We start from the raw sequence: 22003 nt of genomic DNA, 5'->3' as shown, positions 1-22003 counted from the left end.
CAAAGTGTACCAGTTTTGTCAAGAACTATGTTGTTGTACAAATTAGTGTCGTTTATGACTTTTACCTTGTGTTTTAACATCACATCAGAACACTCTTTAACCCAGATGCGTTGTGAGCTAACAGCTAAGATTCACCTAAGCAACAGAACAAGAACAAAGATAAGTTTCCCTGGAAGGCTGCTGGAACAGAAACCTATTGTCTCCTGCCATGCCAAGACGACATCATGCAAACACAATTCTCAAACAATTTTTGCAAGCCAAAGAAGAACTGAAAGTCTTCAGACAAAGCAAAGTGTGTGAAAATGCCAGCAAGACCTAAGCTACAGGACAGAAATAAAACAGGTCCTCCACGTTAGAAGCTGCAACCCTTTTCCCCATAGTTAGTTGGATTTTGTGTCATTTGGACAAGCTGCAATGCTAGAAAGCCCCTTCCTATCAGTTCTGCACCTGCCAGAGGAATAGATTTTAGCAAATTTATTAAGTGATAACACAACTATGAAAGCTGTTCACAACAGCAGCCAGGTTTATAAAAAAGTGATAACATTTTTATTTTACTTTGAAGCAGTGTTTTACTAAAAGCTTGACTGCACATTTCTAAGTGCAAGAAGCAGTTAAGGGCAGCAGCCAGTGCCTGCTTTTCAACAGGCAGCATCTGAACAGAACTCACTCTGAATTCTCACCATCAGATGTTACTTTGGGATGCAGAACTACAGAGTTGCCAAACACAGGACCAAAATGCACATTTTTGTTCCGATACAGATACCTCCCACCTTGAACAGATACTGTGGGAACAGCAGAGAACACCAGTGGTGGACACCAGAGCACACCTGCAAGGCCCCCCAGCAAACAGTCACCCCTGAACAAAGCAGCAGGCTCAGAAGCTGGGAGTCGGACGCCTGCCCGGCACAGATGAGCCGCAGCCTTTGTGCCCCGCGCGCCTCCACCGTCTGTCAGCACCATCCCCACCACAGCAGAGCAGCTGTTCTCCTGGCAGCCTCAAGTGTATACACAAATGCAGGAAGGAGTTGAAAGCTGCACAGACTGACCAACCTACCACAGATGGAAGTCCAAGTGGGAAAGATGAAATCACCACCCATTGAAACAAATGCTATTTGAACGGATTTGCACCTGACCCACCCAAAAGAGGCCTCCTCTCGATCACCCACCAGAGCACACCAATGGACAAGTCAGCTCCAAGTGGCATTGGGCTCATTTTCTCTGCAATACGCAACCCAAGAATAGGTGATTCATCCCCTCAAATATTCAGTTACAGCCAACCATAATACTGCCTCATAATGGAAAACACCTCGCCTTCCCATGACATGCAGTGCATTGCCAAGCAAACAAAAAACCCCCCTCATGCACATAAACGAGGAAAGGGTTTCAGCTACTAGAAACACTTTTCCAGGTTCTGCCACCATTACAGAGTAAGACCGGCAGTTTCTCCTCTCAAAAGCAGAGTAACAGGAGCTCAGTCAGCAGGCCACACAGTAAAGCTGACAGCTTCTCAAATACAAAACTGTGAGAGTTTTCGGTATTAGCTTCCTATTAAGGAGATAAAATAATTGGAAGTATTTTCTCAGCATTTCTTTCCCAAAGAAATGATGCTCCTAAAAAGGAAAAATAGAAATACTTGTGATGCCAGTTGGATGAAGAGTTCAAACTACCAGAACGAAACAGCTTTGAATTGCTGCAAGATAATCAGTTTCAACACAGGAATAAGAGAAGAGAGGCAAGGAGCCTGCTTGCAACTCCAAGCTTCTATAACAAGGAGAGGATATAAGCTTTGAAAGGATCCGAGTAGGTGATGAAAACTAAGATTTGCCAGAAAATTAAATACAATCATAATGTGAAATTGAAACTTCATCAGGAGACTGCACCGAGGTTTGAGGTCAGCCTCTCAACTGCAAGACTTGTGCATCTAAAGAGAAAGAGCCGCTTGCGTCCAGTACGGCCACCATGCAGAGCATGTAACAAGCAGACCACAGGCTTCAAAAGGAGCAAGTGAATGCTGTGTTGCTTCTTTTGCATGTAGTAACCAAACATTGCATTGTATAATCTAAAGCAAATCTCTAATCCAATTCTTTAAAGATATCCCAGAGGGTTAAGACTAGTGTCAAAACTCAATGGGAAACAGCATTTACTGGCATGCAGCGTGTCACCATCTGCAGGACAAAGCCACTGATAGACAATTGCTTTCTGGCTGTAGTAAGAGTGCCCTAAACCAAAAGCAGGCTGACAGTGAGCCTGCCTGTTTCACAGAAAGGGAAAGAGACTGCTCATATCTCAAAGCATTCCAGCTTCTGCCCAAGTGCTTGTCAGTGAAAACTCCTAAGGTTGTACAGGGCTTACACAAAAAAAAATGGGCTTTAACCCTGCAGCCTCCTCTAGGTAATTCCAGCTTCGTCAGAAACAGAGTGGTTGAAGGATCTGACCTCACATGAGGTGGTAGTAGTTAGATGGAAAAGCAGCAGCAGACACTAACTACTACCACTGTAGTTCCTTCTGCAGACTGACTATGAAAGTCACACTTTACAGTAACCTGTACATTGCACTATTTTTCCTTTTTATTTCCCTTAAATCTGTTTTTAAGCTGGTAGAGAAACACTAAAGTTGCAACATGGGCTTCAAGCAAACTCACTTAAACGTGTGTCTCCAAACTAAGCCAGGTAAAGAGACCCCCATCCTGCCCAGGTTTTCCCTCACCTCCACGTACAGAGACATCAGTGCTCAGGGCTTTTCAAGCAAAGAGGAGTTATTTTGCTACAGCTCTTCTGGACAGAGGAACTGAAGCTTTTGCACCTCCTAGCTTCCCCATCTCAGAAGTTATAATTTCTTACCTCAGGATCATTGAGGTGGAACTGCCCTTTGCACCAAGGCTTTCAGAAAAGCTCAGATTCACTGTAACACTCTGAACATCTTAGCCACCCATTCAAGGCCAGTATCAACCATGCAGAGCATGACTTCCTGGTTCCCTTCTTCCCAGACTGTAGATAGGTCATTACATTTCTTTTCAGAGACAAAGCTATGCTTTGAGGCAGATGAATGCACATCTGAGATAGCGATCTCTTAGAAGACATAGTGGTATCTGACAGCTCTGGGGAAGCTGAACAAGAGTTGCCTCCAGTGCGCTGACGTGGCAGAGCTGTACAAGCTCAGCAATCGCCCAAGGAGCAGAATGTAAAGCGCTGCTTCAGAAGTGGCAGGAAGATAAAGATAACGCCCTGCAGATGGCAGGAACACTAATCCTACAAACTGAAGGGATACAAGCACACTAAATAAAATTGATCAGCTATACCATATTAAGTTTTGGCACAGATATTCAGAGGCTTATAGATAAATCCTTTAATTAACTCCAAGTTAATCTTTCTTGTTGCCCTGAAAGTTCCAGACATTATCAGCAATAAAAAAATCCTAAATTTTGACAAAAGCACTCAAGTTATCAGGATACAAAATAATTAAAAAAAAAAAAAAAAAGACCAACCAAGAAATTCCATAACAGACAGTGCTGGGAGGAAAGCATGGATTCTTTGGGTACCAAGCAGAGGCGTGGACTTGCAAAGAAACATCACAAAAAAAACAGTGCATTTTTTTCAGGCTTTTTCTAGCAAATAGTCTGTTTCAAAAGGGCAAGGCTTTAGCTATATTGCTATCCAAAAAACAATGAAAGAGTTCTCCTAAATTGCAGAGGGAACAACTCCTTGTAGTAAATGGCAATATATACTTAGTTTAAAGCACATCATACATTAACAAAATATAAACCATGGAAGCATCAAGAGACTGAGCATTTCAAACAGTCAAGAGTTTAGTCCTGCCATGGGAAATAGATCAAGGGCTAGCACAGAGGCATCTGAGTAATCACACAGTGGGCAATGGGAAGATGCTACAAGCAGGGACTGCTGGAAGCAGGGGCGGATTCCTGCCAGCAAACCACTAGCTTCATGTGACTGAGCTGACACAGTGACAACCCAGAGCTGTGCTGTTTATCTGTAAACTAACCATAGTGCGTTTGTTTCTTCCAAGTCAGAGCTGGGCTTGTTTTCAAAGGAAGGTTAGGTACAGAACTACTCTGCAGAAGTCAGAACAGTCTTCTGCTGCAGATCACAGAAACAAGCCCAGCTAGATGGCATGACTAAGCTATTACGAACGCATAAAATACACTGAAAACAGTTTGGGGATGTGTGAAAGATTTTGATAACATTGCTGAAAAATTCAGCGATGCCTCAGTTGGAAGCTTGCATTGTCACTGTCTGACAACTGCCTCTGAGAGCACAGCAGAGAGCAGACAATGTCTAAACCCTTCTATTCTCAGCCTCATCAAACCTGTCACTTTATGACACTGGTTATCATCTCAAACACAAAAGACCTGACACCACAGCAGGAAACAGGCTGAAGAAACTTTCACTTCAGCAGCATTGGATCTTTCAGTGTCAGTAGCGGACAGCCAGTTTTGCGACCTTCCTTGCCAACCATAGAAAGCCAGTAGCTCTCTTTGCTAGCACTACTTCAGGACTGCATCAGCAGAGCCAGATACAGCCTTCTGATTCCCTTTCTTCCTGCAAGCAGATCCAGCAACAGCTGCTCAAAAGACTGCCATTTGAGTCAAATCTAACCTGTAGATCGTTGGGTTAGCAAGCCTGCCTCAGGGGTACTGACAGAAAGTGTGATCCTTAATCTGGGGTTTCCAGAGCTGAAATCTACAGGACTTCACACACAGCTCTGTGCAGGTCACTGGAACACCTTATCTCACCTATTAAAAAGAAAAACAAGTCCTCCCCCCTCCAAGAACTCAGCATAATTTCTCCACATTTGTTTCTTCAAGTTCTGCCTTGAGGACTACTTCTCTCTGCCCCACTACAAGTCTACCATGAGAGCATGCTGAGAGATCCTTACACTGAGCAGGACACCACAGGTAACAAGTGCTTTTGTGAGCAGCAGAGCCAGGGACTCCAGGTCTCACAGGCTTCCTGCTCTTATCAGAGAACTGTGGTATTTAAGTGTTCTAGGGCCTCTGCCTGTATGAAGAAACTCAGAGGATGTTGGTCAATAGACTTCAGAGCTTTCATGGCCAAGAAGAGGAAGGGGACTGACTGCCCAAGAGACAACTCTGACAAGCACACATTGGTTAGGGAAAGGGGACAAAGTCAAGCACGGATGCGTTTCACAAGACAGTCTAAAAAAATGGTTTAAACAAAGGTGCAAACCCTTTTGTTATGACTGCATATCAAGAAAGGCAGAAAGCTCAAACAATTTATGAAGCCCTCAAAGTACCAGATAATTAGAAGAACAGCTGAATAGATCACAATGCACTGGTCAGTCACACAACCTTACAAGTCATGTGTGAACATATGACTTACATTAGACCTCAGCAACACGATGAAGAATATAAAAGGAAACAAAGATCATGCTGGCACAGCCACTGCCATGCCTTGACAACTTTACGGGCACTGCATACAAACCAGGAAGGGAAAAGAAATATTGTCAGGACACAAGGAAACAAAGTGCAAAATGACACAACACAATTCTAACGGGATACTTGAAAGGCAATGAATCCCAGCACAGCATCTCTGCCAGCACTACTTCAAAGCAAGGAATAAATTCAAAGAGCAACTATAAGCTCAGGAGAGAAAAAAAATCCCCAAACCAGTTTAAAATGCTGAACACAACCTACTGACAACAGAGCAGAATGGGACAAATATTAGCTTGCCTTCAATTTACTACAAGGTGACAGCTTTTTAACTTGCAAGCCTAACAGCGGACGTGACAAGCTCCACTCCATTTTATGAGAATACCACCGCAGTGTCCAAGGCACTTAAGGAGACCAACGTTATCAGCTAGGGCAGGTACTGATGCGGAAGGAAATTTGAACAAAGAAGCCTGAAGAGTAATGGGCTAGTAAGCACTTCACGACAAACTGCCACCTTTATCATTAAGTTACTGCTTAGGCTACTAAATCTCTCTCTTTGGTTCCTTAATAATAAGGAATCAAGGAAAAGGCTTGAGGTAAATGGACTTTGATATCACCTGAAAGGCAGAGTACAGGAGATGCCCTACTTTGTAACAGGGAACCAAACTATCATAAGTAATCTATTTCAGCCCATCCACAAGGCTCACAGCAAATGAAACATGCTAGAGCCAAGACTTATGATGGGAAAATACTGAAAACATACCAAAACATAGTGGAGAAGACATCACATCCCTTCTAAATGGAAAAACAAGCATTAAGAAAAGCATGGAATAAGATAACAGTGAAACTAAGGAGCCACTAAGTGAACACGGAGTTACAGGGCGAGAGAGTAGAATACCAGAGCAGCTAACATGAAGAGCTGCAGATGAACTCCATGTACAGGAGGCTAAAAAAAAACCCCAAAAACAAAACCAGGAGGCAAACAAAAAATAAAACTAAAGACTTCAAGGAAACCAATAATCCCACCTACCCAGAAGCACACACCGATATCACAGCTGAAGATAAGGGAGGTGTGTGGACAAGCTGAATTAGACATACCAGCAATCTCAGAGTAGGTAATAACCAAGACTAAGCTGACAACCAGCAACAGCAAGAGTAAGCGCAGTTACTCTACAGCTGCACTTCACACATCTGAAAAAGAACATGCCAGGAGAAATACACAACCTATTCAACCAGACTTATAAATGAGAAGAAAATGCAGAGATTGGGGCACAAAGCAATAACAGTAGTGTCCTAAAGGGAGACACACAGAAAGGGTGCCAGCAGGAGAAAGGACCTCTTTTGCTAAGTGTGCTTTAGCAGAGGGGAACAAAGACACATGTAAAAGCACTCAGAGAAGAATGCCCTGATCTAAATCTGGCCTAAAGAACAGATCGAATCTTTGCATTTGGGTAAACGCAACATAAATTTAACAGCACCCTAGATTCCTAAAACGATATGACAAGTTTTGAGAATGCGCAGTCCTCCAGAAATTCACATCCACATACAGGAGTCCAAGATGAAACAAGATGCAAGGGGACATTTCAGATGGCTCAGAGGTGATGAGAACACCCACTGTTAAAAGATTTGTATAGCTTAGTAGGGAAACAACAAGGATGGTAACACTGAGAAGCAAATGGGAGGAGAGTCACAGTACACAAAAATACATAGGTCTCCACAGGACAATAACCTCACAGCACTGATGGATGCACAGAGAACAAGGAGTAAAGGAGAAGAACTGAAATGAGGACCAGCATGAGGAAAAAAAACCGCAGCAAAACAAATAAATGCATTCACTGCAAGACAAAGGGCAGGAAAATTAAAAACCCTAAGGCAAAGCCAGAGCTAAGTGGAAATCTCTTGCTTGTGTTGAGGAAAACAAATACTGACACAGACATAAAACAAAAAACCAACAAACCCACCAGCGTTCAGAAAACAGTGCAGTATCTACAAGGCTGAATAAATTTAGAAGAGAAAAGGCAGCTTTTATGCCTGCGCTGCCCCATGGACCAAAGTTCCACTGGTGAAAAACACCGATAAATGCAGGCTGCACACCAGAAACAACCCTGGGTGTGGGGTGGATCTCAAGCAACTCAGAGCAAGATTTTGCAATAACAAAACAGAAAATGAAACCCAAGATGACTACAGTCATTCTCGGGACCTACATTAAGACTCTATCCAGAAGGGACACTGTACTGGCTGCTGCACAAAAGAAGAAACAGCAATATTTAAAAAAGGGAAACACGAAGATACACAAGAAATGACCAGAGATCAGCAGGACAGAGTGAAAGGACTTAAAAGAGAAATGCATGTCAGATACTGGCAACATGCAAGCAGTAAAAAGACCTGCTTTATAAGCACTGAACTCGAGGGCAAAGCAATACAGGGCTGCTACCCCACTACCAGGAGAGGTGCTGCTGCCTGATCTGCTGCCCAAGCATGTAAAACAGAACGTGTAGGTAAATAACCGCGCTTGGCAGCTCGCTCTATATCTTCCTATTTTTGTGCAAGAGAGAAAATTTACTCTGCGCAGCTATTTTTACATTGAGAGCAATGAATAGTTCTCAGGATTCTGACATTTTGCATGTATATAGAATTATTCAAGGGTTCTGCAGCATTCTCCCAAGTGTTCCCAAGCTCCAGAGCTCCTGGACTAAGGTGGGGGGGGTGGAAACCCCGGGAATCGAGGTGGGAGGGGGGGAACCCCAGGAAACGAGGGGGGGGGGAAGGGGTGGGGGGGGGAACCCCTGGAAACGAGGTGGGGGGAAGGGGGGGGGGGGAACCCCGGGAAACGCGGGGTGTTGGGGAAAGGGTGGAGGGAGCCCCAGGAAACGATACGGGGGGGGAAGAGGGGTGGGGGGAGCCCCGGGAAACGAGATGGGGGGGAAGAGGGGTGGGGGGAGCCCCGGGAAACGAGATGGGGGGGAAGAGGGGTGGGGGGAGCCCCGGGAAACGAGATGGGGGGGAAGAGGGGTGGGGGGAGCCCCGGGAAACGAGATGGGGGGGAAGAGGGGTGGGGGGAGCCCCGGGAAACAAGGTTGGGGGGGAAGAGGGGTGGGGGGAGCCCCGGGAAACAAGGTTGGGGGGGAAGAGGGGTGGGGGGAGCCCCGGAAAACAAGGTTGGGGGGGAAGAGGGGTGGGGGGAGCCCCGGGAAACGGGGTGGGGAAGAGGAGTGGGGGAGCCCCGGGAAACGAGGGGAAGAGAAAGGGGGATAGGGTGTAGGAAGGCGTGAGGAAGCCCCGAGGAAGGGGGCGGGTGGGGGGGGCCCTGGGGAAGGGCCGTTGCCTCAGGCCCCCAGCCCCTGCCTGGCTCCGGGCGCGATCCCCGCGCTCTCCCTTCATTAACGGGGCCCGGTAGGCGCCCGGGCCCGCCGCCGCCCTCAGCACGGGCTGAGTACCCATCACAAGCTCATCCCTACCGCCTCCCGACGCCGCTGCTCGCCCCAGCGGGGCCTCCGCAGCCCCACCCGGCGCGCCCCGGCCCGGCGGCCGCTCCTTTGTGCCGCGCACGGCGGAAAGATGGAGGCCGCGCACGGCCCGGCCACGCCCCTCGGGGCAGGCCCCGCCCCCTCGGGACACACTGCGCCCTCACACCGCAGACCACGCCCCCATTGAGCCAAGCCACGCCCCACTCTGTCCAGGCCCCGCCCCCCACTGTCTCCCGGGCGACTCGGCCCCGCCCCCGCCCCAGCGCTTCGGCCAATCGCAGCTCCAGCCCTCCGCTACGTTCCGTAAGAGCAGCTGGGATTGGCTACCTGGGGAGGCGGGGTCGCTGAAGGAAGAGCTCACCCGGTTGGCTCTGGCGGGCGGAAGGGGCGGGGCGAGCGCCGGCGGGGAGGAAGTGGGCGGGGCTGCGAGAGGGGCTCAATGGCGGCGCTCGGGGCCCGGCTGCGCCTCTCGCTGTGACGGGCCGGCGGCCGCGGTACGGGCTGGTGGCGGGGGCTGCGGCTGGGCTGGGGGCAGCTCAGGTGCGGGGGCGGAGCGGGCCGGGGACCCGGGAGCGATCTGGGAAGGGAAGGCGGAGAGGAGGTGGGTGAGGGCCGGGCCCGCGCCCGGGAGGCTGAGCTTGACGCTCGGGGAGCGCCCCGGCCCGGTGGTAGGTGGTTTACTGTTGAAGGCTTTAGTCTCCAGGTGATACTGTGCCTTGCCCGTTATATTGAAACCTTTTATTTTCTCTCAGAAAGGACAGGTTGAGCTGACACAAGTGCAGAACCAGCTTATCTTGTTTGTACAGCACTGGGGCGGGAAGGCTGGCCTTGTCATTAGGACCTGGATTCAGGAGAGAGTTTTCATCTTCTCTGTAGGTTTCCAGCTCAAACCACCTTCAGAAGCGATAGTCTAAAGAGCAGATGTTCCATGCTTTCTGGAAAGTAGACTTACCTTGGGGGAATTTTTGTTAGATAATGAAAAAGAAAACAACAAAATATAAAATCACCAACCTTTGGTCTGTCCTTCCTTTCCCCAGCTCTTAGGAGAATCCTTTTGTCTTGTCTTCTTTCAGTAATTCCCACCTTAAGAATGCATCCTGCTCTGACAAATATTTTTCTGGTGCTGTAACCTGGATTTCTCTGGAGACCTCAATTCGTTGGTTGTATTACAAACAAAACGCCAGAAAAGCATCAATTTTTGTAAGATTTTCAGTAGTCTGCTTTCTGCAGGTGTGATTGCTTGTGGTACAAAGGAAGGATGATAAACTAGTTCCTTCTGTTATTTGGGTTGCTGCATCCCTCCCTTCCTGGGAGAATAAATATATCAAGTTCTCTTCCAGTGCTGAAATGCAGGCAGTTTGAGGTCCTACATGGATACTGCTTGGCGGTGCAGGGGGCAGTTATCTGTAGTCCTTCAGATTCTTGCTGAAGTTGCAGCAAGGAAATAAAGAGAAACTAGAAAAAAGTGTGAAGTTAGTACGACTTTAAACAGATAGCTGCTAGTGCCGTGTTTATGTTGTATGTGTGTATACAGGCTTAATGCCTTGTTCTGTAGCCTGGATCTGGCAGAATAAATCTTGAAAGGAGGAGTGGAAGACAAGCAGAAGCAGTTTGTTTCATCCTGTGCTTACAGGCATTAAGACCATGAGTTTCCTTCTTAGGATGACTCCTTGGAGCATGTCCACCCTGCACCTGGTACGGAGATAGGTACCTGGCCAATACTCAAGTATTAGGGTCTCCTGAAGCCAAGGGCAGGTGTACTCTGTATGAAAGAGCTGTGCTCACTTGGTCAGAAGTGTTGCTCCTGTTTTCTGATCCCTGCTCTGTTTTAGCCCAAGGGAATTCCCTCTTTCACTCACCTCTTGAACTGACAGAGCCTCCAGCGTAGTCTGTCCTAGCCTAACTCTCTAAGCTGCAGAGAGGTGCAGAATGCTTTTGAAGGTCATTAGTTGCTAATTTCTGAGACCTCACCATTAAGCATGTGTATTCCAGTCATTGAAGGCAGGCAAGCTTTCTCAGGTTTTTGAAGACGGGCAGAAAGAACTTGAGTGAAGTGAAGGCAAAGTGTCAAATCTTCCTATCTCTAGAGCAGAGAGTGTAACTGAAAAACGGATGTCAGTAAAAGGCGTGGGGGTAGTTTTTTATTATTTTATATGTTTTTTTAAGCAATTTCAATCCAGTGGAGTTTGGAAAATTGCATTAAAATATAATTTTTAGACAAACATCCTGAGGCAGGCAGCTCCCAGGGAAGAGGTAATTATGAAGAAGAAAAGGAGTAATAGGTGGTGCTATTGGTCTTAGTAGCTGAGCAATGAGTAGCTATCTCAGTACGTACGGTGTCAGTGTCACAGTCTTTAGAGAACTGAAGTTATTGTAAGTGCAGCAGGTCTGTTTTTGAGGATCTATAGTAATGTCTCACAAACTGACAAGTGCAGTCAGGCCCTTGATGTCTTTCATATTGTGTTTTTAGGACTGACTGCTCCACAATGGATGGGGGAGATGGTACTGCCGACCTTGTCATTAACAAGAGGTTTGTGTCTGAATCAGAGCTAGAGGAGCGGCGAAAGAGAAGGCAAGAAGAATGGGAAAAGGTCCGAAAACCTGAGGATCCCAAAGGTATGGGATAGATTTTAATAATTATAGGGAAGAGATTGGAGAACATTGCACTTTCATGCAAAACAGAAATTAAAGGTCATAGCTTGTGTTTACAATTCCAGAAGGTTTTTACATTAAGGAACTAAGAGTTGTTGGCGTTTTAGTATTTCTAACATAAAATTTAATTTCGTGATTTGTTTGTTCCTTTAAGAATGCCCAGAGGAGGCGTATGATCCACGTTCATTGTATGAAAGACTTCAGGAACAGAGAGAAAAGAAGCAGCAGGAATTTGAGGAGCAATTTAAATTCAGTAAGTGCCAGCAGTTACTCCTGTGAACCAAAACCCAGCACACTGCGTATATTGTATGCAACAACCGCACACAACATCAAGGGGGCCTGTATGTCTTGTCTGCCTCTCTGAGAAATAAACAGAGGCCTTAGAAAAGTATTATTGAAATGGGGAGAAGTAATGTGTGTTTTTCCAGTTATTGATTGTTTAAAGAACAGATTCTGAGGAGACAGGCTCAAACTCTGTGTCTGAAGCCAAAACAACTAATATATCATTACTTAACGTGGGTTTTCCTCGTTTTCTTTAATTTATTCCAAATTGCATTTCAGAACTGCAGAAAGGCTTCTTGTGTGAAAATATAATCAATTTCCCTTAATTATATCAGCAAGTCCAACAGCATTTCATGGCTTCCTATGAATTATCTTGCTTGTCTTTGTAGTAATAGTGGTGTGTTCAAACTATATTAGTTTGTTGTAGTTTGTATGCTTAAGCATGTGAGGCTTACAGCTTGTGAGCATCCAGTACCATCAACTGAAGTATTTTCACTCCTTAATCACAGAATCCCACAGATAGCTTGTGGAGTTTGCTTTGTATCCTTTTCTCAAGAAAAAAGCTTGACTGCCTGAGTACCCACTTCAGTCAGTCACCCAGGACTCTACTCACTGCGTTCCCGGTTCTGCAGATTTTTCTACCTCAGCAGTGTTAGCAGTGTCATGTATGAGAAGTAGACACTTACCTGCATTTATGGGGAGTTATAAATCATCAGATAACGTTCTGAGAAAATGATGAAGTAATGCAAAATAAATGGCTGCTCCGTGAATACTTTTAGCTTATTAATATGCATTCTTTTTCCTTTATTCAGAAAATATGGTAAGAGGCTTAGATGAAGATGAGACGCATTTCCTTGATGAGGTTTCTCGACAGCAAGAGCTACTAGAAAAGCAACGAAGAGAAGAAGAGCTGAAAGAACTAAATGAGTACAGAATATCCTTTGCATTAAAATGACTGGCAATTATGAAGAGGGGGATAAGAAACCAGGCTGTAGTTTTATTCTGTCATTGGCATTCTTTCTGTAGAACTGCTTTACAGAACACATACAATGGTAAACTTATAAAGTTTAATATTTTCATTGTAGATTGGATTTCCTGCTGTAATGTCTGATATTTCCCTGCTCAACCACAATATGTCCTTGGTACTTTTCTTTCCTTCTACCTATTCCCATTGTCTGTTTTTTGCTGTTTTGGTTTTTGGTTTTTTTTCCTGTTACTGAGGGTGTGAAATACCATAGACAAAAAAAGAGAAAGAGAATGTAAAGGCAAACCAGCATATTACTTCTGATCTTTTGCTTCTGTCTTCTTCTTAGAAAGCAAATGTTCTTCTTTGTTTTTTTAACTGCATGTGGACTGGCTTTACCATACTGGTTTGAAATAATGTTTGAATTGCTCTCTCTGTTGTTATTCTTGAAGTTTTAACTACTTCTTCCCTTTCTGATAGCTGCAGGATGAGAAGTTAAATACATTTGTGTAGATGTTCTTTCTTCTGAGAACTCAGTGCCAATGGAGACCCAGGTCCTTTGGGTAATACAAACTTTGAGGCAGCGCTAAGAGCAGAACAGTTTGGCTTTGCTGTTAAATGCCAAATTTTCATGAAGATGTGCTAGAAAATAATATAGGATGCTTTTTCTCTCTAATCAGTGCCAGTCAAGGGAGGCTGTAATTATTTGAGGGTTTCTACCCTAAGCCAAACATTGTTTTTTTGGAGTTTACTGTATCTGTGCAGAACCTGATGGTTTCTTTGCTTCCTTATGAAAACAGGTGCTTTTAAGTCATCAGTAAACAAAGCACAAGTTCTCAAGGATGCTTTAATATAAATGAATTTGTGAACACAAGGAGGGCACCGAAACCAGTCAGCAAATAAGGTTGCATAGTGCCAGTACTACAAAGATGTTTATTGTCTTTTATAAGTTAATCATTTATAACCTAGAGTATGTGTTCTGTGAAGAGCATCTAAGTTATCTCAGTAGTTTATGAAAAAAATATACTGATGCATTTGTTTACTTCGGAGTGAGGCTGTAGTTGGTTGATGGATTTGGAATATTTTCTTGATTGTTGGATCTAATAATGGGATGTTCATGGGATATATTTAGTTTCAGTGATGGTTGCTTGCGGGTCTGGCCGATGCAGGGATATGCAGTGTAAGATTGTGCTGTGGAAGCAGCTGACAGCTCGAGTTAGGTCACATACATCTAGGGTGAACCATACCAGCCCAGAGGGGATTCTTATGTTGTCTTGAATTAGCCACTGATCCATGAATTTACCGAGCAGGGCCTATTCTGGATGTACAGGCCATCTAACCTCAGTCTTTGCGGTCTTAGTTGTATCGTCTGGCTCTGTATCTGAAGTCTTGCTGTAAATTAAACTGTAGAATTTAGTGCTGATGGGGTGGAGGGAGAGAGAATGTTTTTCTAGTCACCTCACGTCATGAGAAACTGAGGAATTTTGCCTGTTCCCTTTTTAAAAATTATTTTTTATTTAACTGTAATATTTCATAGAATCATAGAATTGTTAAGGTTGAAAAAGACCTTTGAGATCATCCAGTCCAACCCAAACAACCCCAGAGCAAAATTACTTGCAAAATTACCTATCTGTATTTGAAGTTTTTGGTGGTGTTCTTTTAAAATGCAAAAGGTGGGTTTGCATCTCCAGCTTGTAACTAAAGATTTATTATTACAGAGACAAAAAAATGGATGTTAAGTAAATGTGCTGGATCTATAGGTACTGTTCAAGCACTCTTCCAAACTAGTAAGAGGAGTATAAACACAGTGGGTTTGATTATCCAGTGCTTTTCCCGGTATAACATCCAATTTAAGATACCCAGAGGCATTAGTTTTAATTGTAAAATCTATGCCAATATTCAAGTACAGAGTTTATTTCCTTTCTTATTTTCCTTCATTTTTTAGGTTGAACAATCATGAATTTGTATGTCTAAAGGATAAATAAACATCCCTTGGAATAGTTTAATGCGCTCTCAAGCATAAGAAATTTATATGCATGGATGCATAGGGGTTTCACTTCCTTCTACATGAACAACTAAGTTCTTTTGCTCCTTACCCTATCCAGACCCCACTGGTCTGATGGTGTTTAAAGATTTACAGATATTTTTTGAAGCCAGTTCCAAGTAGTATTCAAGTATTCAGACATTCTTGTCTTATGTCCTGTGTAAATGTAGGAAAAGCTCCCCTCCAAGAAACAGGCTTTACTGTAAGAAGGCTTTTTTAATGCAGTTCATATTTAAGTTTGAGAGGTTTATTTCGATGTAACCATCTTGAGAAGGGGATGCTTCTTGGTCAGGTAGAGTGTTACATTTGCTAATGGCAGCAGTGCACATAAAATCTCTGTTAATAACGTGCTGTGTCTCTGGTAGTTATGGAGCCTAAGAAGAATGGCATCCTGGATGGATGTGCAAAGCCCATGATTCAGTATCTTATAAAAGAAAAGTCTTTGGGTTTCTAAGCCAGGCTTTTGTAGTGCAGGATTAGAACATAGCAAGGTAATGATCTGAGATGTGGAAGTTGAGTGCCGTAGTGTGTGGAATCATGTGTGTGGCAACATCAGTGTTAGACACAATGAGCTTTCAGATTGCTTCTGATAGCCACAGGATGGCACTCCAGTGCCATCTTAAAAATAAATAAAACTGAATGTCTAGTTTTGGCGAAGCCTTTCAGATGAGGTAGGGAGCAGTCTAAATCACTGCTATATCTGTAGGGAAATCATATACGTTTAGTGTGTGCACAGAGTGAGTGTGCCTTAATAACAGACCCAGCTCCTTCTTATCCTGTCTGAGAACCCGCTTAAGCTTCTCCACCTCATTAAAGGTTTCAGCTGCATCCTGCCTTGCTGACACAGTTTTAAGCTACTTAGTTTTTCTGTGCAGTCACAGTCTTTTGGGTGAATCTTGGTCCACATGCACCCTTAATCAGATCTGTCTCCTTCCTCTCGGAGCTGGTGTTCAAACCAGCTGTAATAGCCTCATGGCCCATACAAAGAGATAAGCTGAAAAGTTAGTCGTAAGTAACAAAGCAGAAAATTAAATTGGTTTGCTTTGCTAGGCTGAAGTCTGCTGGGCTCAGCAAAAGGAAGGTTTGAGGAGCAGAAGTGAGTCTACATTTTGCTACTTAGGTTTTTTTTTGGTAAGGATTGGGGCTTGAAGCAGAAATTTTTTTGGTGCAGTCTGACCTTTTTGTTTTCCTAAGGCCTTTAGGAAAAGGAAGGACAATGGGTATGTTTATGGGTGCTGGATGTGTTGTGTGTTGTACCATTCTGACTTCAGAAAAGCAGCTTCTAGTCTGCTGGCTGGACATCTTCGCAGGGGGAGCTGGTATTGATACCTAAGAGCTCTGAACCCAGAGAGTAAAGTCTCTCTGTCTTGGCCGAGGTTGCCAGGTAAATGTCATTACAAATAAGTTTATTTTGATAGAATATGTGAATGAACTTCAGCCACTGCTGTCAGCAGAGCTGGCTAAATATATCGGGGAGGAAGTGTCTATTTTCTCTTTTCCTTCCTGGTTGATCCTTAACCCTTAATTCACAGCACTCTCACCAAAGTGGGTGTCAGTATGGACCCAAAGAAGGAAACTGAGAAGAAATTGCCCATGAAGTCAGTGGAAAACAAGAACAAATTCTCTCAGGCAAAGCTGTTGGCAGGAGCTGTGAAACACAGAAGGTTAGTTTCACACCTCTATAAATTCATGAGGAACGGAACCCAGTTAGCACTGTAAAGGGAGGCAGGCCAAAACTGCCTCCAGAGAGTGAGGTGTGAACCTTAGCCCTAAAGAAAAAAGGGGGAGGTATAAGAAAAGACCAGCCTTGTTTCTATAGGCTCTCACAAACTGTGGGAAAAACATGGAGCAATTCAAATAGATAAGTGTGTGTAAATCAAGTGGGTAGACTCTTCATTCTAGACTGCCAGGCTTGGGCAATCCCACTTGGGGATCTAGAGGGAATCTCTTTTACATCTCTGTTTGTATATATCGGTGTCACCTCACTGTAATTTCATTCAGGTTTGCATGTGTCATCATCCATTTCTTTCTGTGTCTAAAATGTTTTGTTTTAATTGCTTCTGGCGGCAGCATGGGGGAGACTTAGGTTACAAGAGAAGAGCTTTGTGTACCAATTTAACATCAGGCAAACTTCCCTTGTTCCTCAATGATTTGCATAGATATATCAATCAACACCCTCTCCATCCCAGGGAGATGGCAGCTGGATTTGTGATCTGTTTGCTGTTTTGATCTTGGCCTGCAAACACAGCTGCTAGTGTGCTACAGGTTATGGAGAAACTAGGCCCATGGCAGCAGACTTATTTCCCACGGACGAGTCGTTTAATACTTCAGATGAATACTGACATCTCAAAATTCAGAGAATGAGAGATTATTTTAGACGCTTATCTTGCGGAGTGGTGTTTAGCTCCCAGTGCAGCAGTAATTGCATGTCTGAAAACTCAAGCAAATGCTTCCACCAGCTAATGGTAGGGGGTGGGCTGGGTAGTTGTTTGGGTTTTTGTAAGGCAGAGGAGAAAAACGCTGAACTGATAAGTAGGCAACAATGATTTTTTTCTTGTAACCGCTAGTGTTTAACCCAGTAGGATGGAAAGAAGGAGCTGGCGTGTGCTTAATGGCACGTCTAAAGTCTGCAGATGGCATCTATTTGAAGATACCATCTTAACTGAGATGTCAGTGCCATTGCAGACTTGCTTTGCAGTCTTCTATTTTTGCCATCTTATCTTTTATTGCAAACTGGCCAAAGCCAAGTGTAGTGTGACCTCAACATCTGCTCTCTGAGCTTTGTAGTTTCCTGTAAGGATGTATTACTATTAAAACCTCTCCACACAGAATAGCCTTTCGTCTGTACTGCGTGTTCTGACAGGGACAGAAAAGAGTTAATGCATAGTGGCGCTCATGCTTCATCACTTAGTTCATCAAGCTGAAGTTGGGAAGCGTTTGTTTATGTGGATGGTTTAGAATTGGGAATGTGCAAGAGGGGGAAAAAGGAAACTGAGCAGTGAGAACCCCTTTCGTTTTTAGGTCAGGCAGTGCATCTGTGTATGAATTTCTGCAAAGCCTTCTGGGCTTCTTACTGGGTGCAAGATTTCTAGATGTTTTGGAACAGACTCTCTCAGTGCTTGAAGGGATGGGAAGGAAACCCTGGAGGGGAAAAGGCATGGATCTTGCACCAGCAAGCGTGGTTACCATCAACACGTGCAAGCCTCTGGGTCATGTGGTGTGGCTGAAGCTTAGGTAGTCATTCCTGATCTCCTGTGGGGTACTTCCAGCTGAAGAGGCGACTCTGAGTTGTTGTGCAAGAGGTCTGACTTGGACTGTCAGAGGCGTGTTTCTGTTTCCCAGGTGAACAGATGATACTTCCAGTGTAGGTGTTGACTCTTTCTAGGATCCTGCATGTTGCCCCAGTCAACAGCAGTCAGAAGAGATGGTCATCAGGGGATCCTGCTGGCATTTGCTGTAGCATTTGAGGCAGAGATGTGACTTTAACTTCCCAGTAATGAAGTGGTTGCATATGTGGAACAAGACACTTTCTTATTTTTTCCACAGTTCAGATGGTGGTAACAGTGTGAAGAGGTTAAAGCTAGATACTGATCATGACGAAAAGAATCAAGGTATGTCCTGATTTCTGCATGTGGGAAGCTGCCTGTCTCTCACCTGAACAGCAACTGACTTGGTGTTAAATCTGATAGAGGATTTGCTTTTCTGCTCCTTCATTATGCAAGACAGCACAGACTGCAGTTGGCACGTTCTCTCTTAAAGCAGTAGAAATGGTAACTATAGGTGCTGACAGCCTTCACAGAAAATAGGGCTGGAGGGAACCTCTGCAGGTCATCAGTCTGTCCCTTGCCTAAACCAGTCCTGACAGATGTTTGTCTAACGTGCTCTTAAATCTCCACAGATAGAGATTGCGTACGTTCCTTAGGGAGTTTATTCTAATGCTTAACTGATTTTACCCTTAAAGAATTTTACCTGGTAATTAATAGAAGTCTCTGTAGCTGCATTTGAAGCTTTGTGCTTGTCTTGTCACCGTGAGACATGGAGAACAGGTCATCCTCTTCCTATTAGCAACAGAATTTGATATAGTTGTATACTTCCACTATTAGCTTTTCCTGATGTGAAGTGATCTTGTCCGTCCTGAAACCAATTTGTTTCAGAAATATTGTGGGGAACTAGAGGAAAGATTAAGTTGCATTTCAGTTGTAGCTGTCAGAGCTACAACTGACTTGCTGTCAAGATCCTCTGACACGTAGGGTGAGCTGCAGTTGTATAATGACAACCCAAGGCGATTTCTGAATCTCCTTCTGTTCAGTAAACTTCAGAACACTGGAAATTAATTAATTAGCCATGGAAGATGGGAGACGTTGACTAGCAGAGCGATGGAATAAAACTTTTCCTCAACTGTGCTGTTATATCACAGAAAATATTCAATTACACAAAGCAGAGCTATTTATTCTTATTTAGTGGGTTTGATATTTGACAAGCATCAAACTGACAACTTTAGAATAAAAATCTGTAATGCCAGTGTAGAGCTGGGCTTAAACTAGTGATGAGGAGAAAAAAAAAAATCCCTTGAGGTAGCAAGTCCTTCCTGTCAGAACAACTTCATTACAGCATAAAGCTGCCTTATGCTTTAATTAAATCCTGCAATCATCCACCACTGATGTGGCAATAGCAGGTGAATGACGCAAAGCAGTTCCTGGGCTGATTAAAACCCCTTTCATGCATTCTTATTTTTGACTGAGGTTCCTCTCTTTCAGAAAAACCATCCTCTGTTCCCTTGGGGAGCAGCTCAGTGGGAGGCTCCACAGTCCACTGTCCCTCAGCAGCCGTCTGCATTGGGATCCTGCCTGGCCTGGGCGCCTACTCAGGAAGCAGTGATTCGGAGTCCAGCTCGGATAGTGAAGGCACTATTAATTCCACTGGAAAGATCGTCTCTTCTGTCTTTCGTAGCAACAATTTCTTTGATGGCCCATAAGGAAATCCCTCCATGTGTAATGTAGTGCAGAGTATCTTCCAAAGCCCTGATGGATGCTTGATGCATCCTTCTGACCCGAGTACAATCTTTCTAGCTAACTTCTCAACTTTAATACATTCAGATACTCCTAAAGTAACTCATTTATTTTTTTCACCCCCCCACCCCACAACTCATTGCTGGGGTGCACACTGAGCCTGGAGAAAGGCTGCCGTCCTAAACTAGAAGGCACTCCTAATAATGTAATGAAGATCTGAGGGTAGGGAGAAGAGAGCTTTATCTATTAAAATTCTTATGGAAACAATGAATTCTGGTGATCTGAGAAGTTTATACAAGACTAACAGGCAAAAAAAATACTCACTTGAAGCACCAAAGTCTTGTTGAAAGAGCCATGTGTTCCGTTTTAAAATGTCATTTTTATTCTGTATTTGAGAAATGGGGGCAGGATAAAAATTGAGCAGATGGTGAAGTGTAGATTGCCATGACACTGTAAAGAAGTTTTAGTGTTACATGATTAAAGACATTCTGAATGCATTTTTTTTTCATCTCAGCTTGTGCCATTCATAATTGTTCTCTTTCCATTAAGCAATTTCTGCTCTGCCCAACCAACCCCTTCCTCAAACTACCATCCAGAAGAAGCAGCCAGCCTCCTACAAATGCAGAGATGGTGGTGGAAAACCCTTGTTCTGAGTAAGTTCGGAGAGGAGCTGCAGTTGGCTGCTCTGCTTAAAGACCATTGCTCCTGCACTGGCACTTGACAAGTCACTCAGCTTTTGTGCAGCAGTGCCCTGAAGAGCATGAATCCAGAGAGGGTGGGATAGCTCACTTCATTCAGGCCTCTGTGCAGAAGTTGGGAACTTCATTTTTGCTGTCGGTGGTTGTTGGAGCTGTATTGGATTTAAGAAACTTTGCATGGGCTGTTTACAGGTAGTGTGGACCGGAAAGCCAGGAACGAACAAGAAATAGGCTGTGAAAGCTGAGGGTCCATCCTTTTCACTTCTGTGCCAAGAGCCTCAGTGGGTTGGAACGGCTCAGCTCAACCTCTCAGAGGTGGAAATGTCTTTGTGACAGCCTCCCTCTCAGCAGTCCTGCTGTATGTGCTGTGCTGAAGTGTACGTGCTTCTGAGAAAACAGCTGGACAGAGAAAACAGTGTGTACCAAAGGGCAGTTATCCGATCGTGATGCTAAGCAACTTGTAAGAGCAGCTGAGATAAAAGCAGTGAAAACAGAAGCCCTTTAAGCAGGATTCATGCCTTAGCTTGAGTGTTGAACTTTGGGAAAGGAACCATATGCTCTTGCTGAAGCTATCCTTGGCCAAATACCTTTTCTGTTTGCACAACCCTGTTCCGAAATCAGATCTTTACAAACACACTAATTCCTTCTGTTCTGGGCTGCCCGGGACCTCTTGTGTTTGCTCCAGAGTCACTCCTGCCTCTTCTCCAGCTACTGTAATTATGGCTCTTTCAGGTGGAAAATAGCTAGATCTCTTGCAGCCTCTATAGTGCTTTGCTTTTGATGGCTTTCATCATGCCTAGCTATGGAGTGAAACGGAAGTGGTGCACAAAAAAAAATGCATGTTTTTTCTTGAAAGTTGCATTTGCAAGAGCAAAAGGGAGATGTAGGTTTCCTTCCCTGGTATTCAGCTAGATCGATAGTCTCTGTAGAGTCAATACAGCTGTGAGCACACTGGGGATGTTTTCCCAAGTGATATTTTGCATAACTGCAGTCCAAATGGCTGATTTAGACAGGAATTTATAGTGGGATTTGGCAGCCAGCTGTTGGCAGATGTGGTGGTTCATGGGGGCTACAGGTGAGACCAGGAGGATGATGGTCCTTATATTGGATCACATAAGGCCATGAGGAGACGTAATTCAGTGAAAGCAGATGTGAGGGCCCCCTGCTTTCCCCTTGTTCCCTGAAGAGCAGGAATAGGGCACGTGGGGAACACCTTTAGTTCACACAAGCCTTATAGTCTGAGTCACCTCTGCTGTGTGTAAACAGGCTGCAGAGCTGTCCCAGGTTGTCACTCCATCCCTTGGTCCCATTTATGTTCTTGCACTCAGCAGCACCTGATGTTAACGTACTGAAGTGCGCTGAGAAACATGCTGGGGCATGAAGAGGATAAATCTGGAGATAGCAGCTGTGGCAGTAACCTTGCCCTGGGGCTGACATGCTGGAGAAGAGCTGGCTCCAGCTACTCTGTCATTCCATGGTG

The 22003-nt window shown here is 44.5% G+C and overlaps 1 protein-coding gene across 1 annotated transcript; it reads left to right on the top strand.

The window, feature by feature from the left end:
* The first annotated feature begins 9283 nt into the window (after positions 1-9283).
* PSME3IP1 (proteasome activator subunit 3 interacting protein 1) lies at positions 9284-20322 on the top strand. Its single transcript, XM_069868493.1, has 7 exons — positions 9284-9368; positions 11345-11490; positions 11681-11779; positions 12621-12743; positions 16348-16480; positions 18363-18427; positions 19574-20322. Exons 2-7 carry the CDS (start codon positions 11361-11363, stop codon positions 19789-19791), a joined length of 768 nt encoding a protein of 255 aa, XP_069724594.1. The 5' UTR covers positions 9284-9368; positions 11345-11360; the 3' UTR covers positions 19792-20322.
* The last annotated feature ends 1681 nt before the right edge of the window (positions 20323-22003 follow it).

The sequence above is a fragment of the Phaenicophaeus curvirostris genome, chromosome 14 (genome assembly GCF_032191515.1).
Source record: "Phaenicophaeus curvirostris isolate KB17595 chromosome 14, BPBGC_Pcur_1.0, whole genome shotgun sequence".
Classification (NCBI taxonomy): Eukaryota; Metazoa; Chordata; class Aves; order Cuculiformes; family Cuculidae; genus Phaenicophaeus; species Phaenicophaeus curvirostris.
The sequence above is the reverse complement of the archived record's forward strand: the minus strand, read 5'-3'. Positions and strand labels throughout refer to the sequence as shown.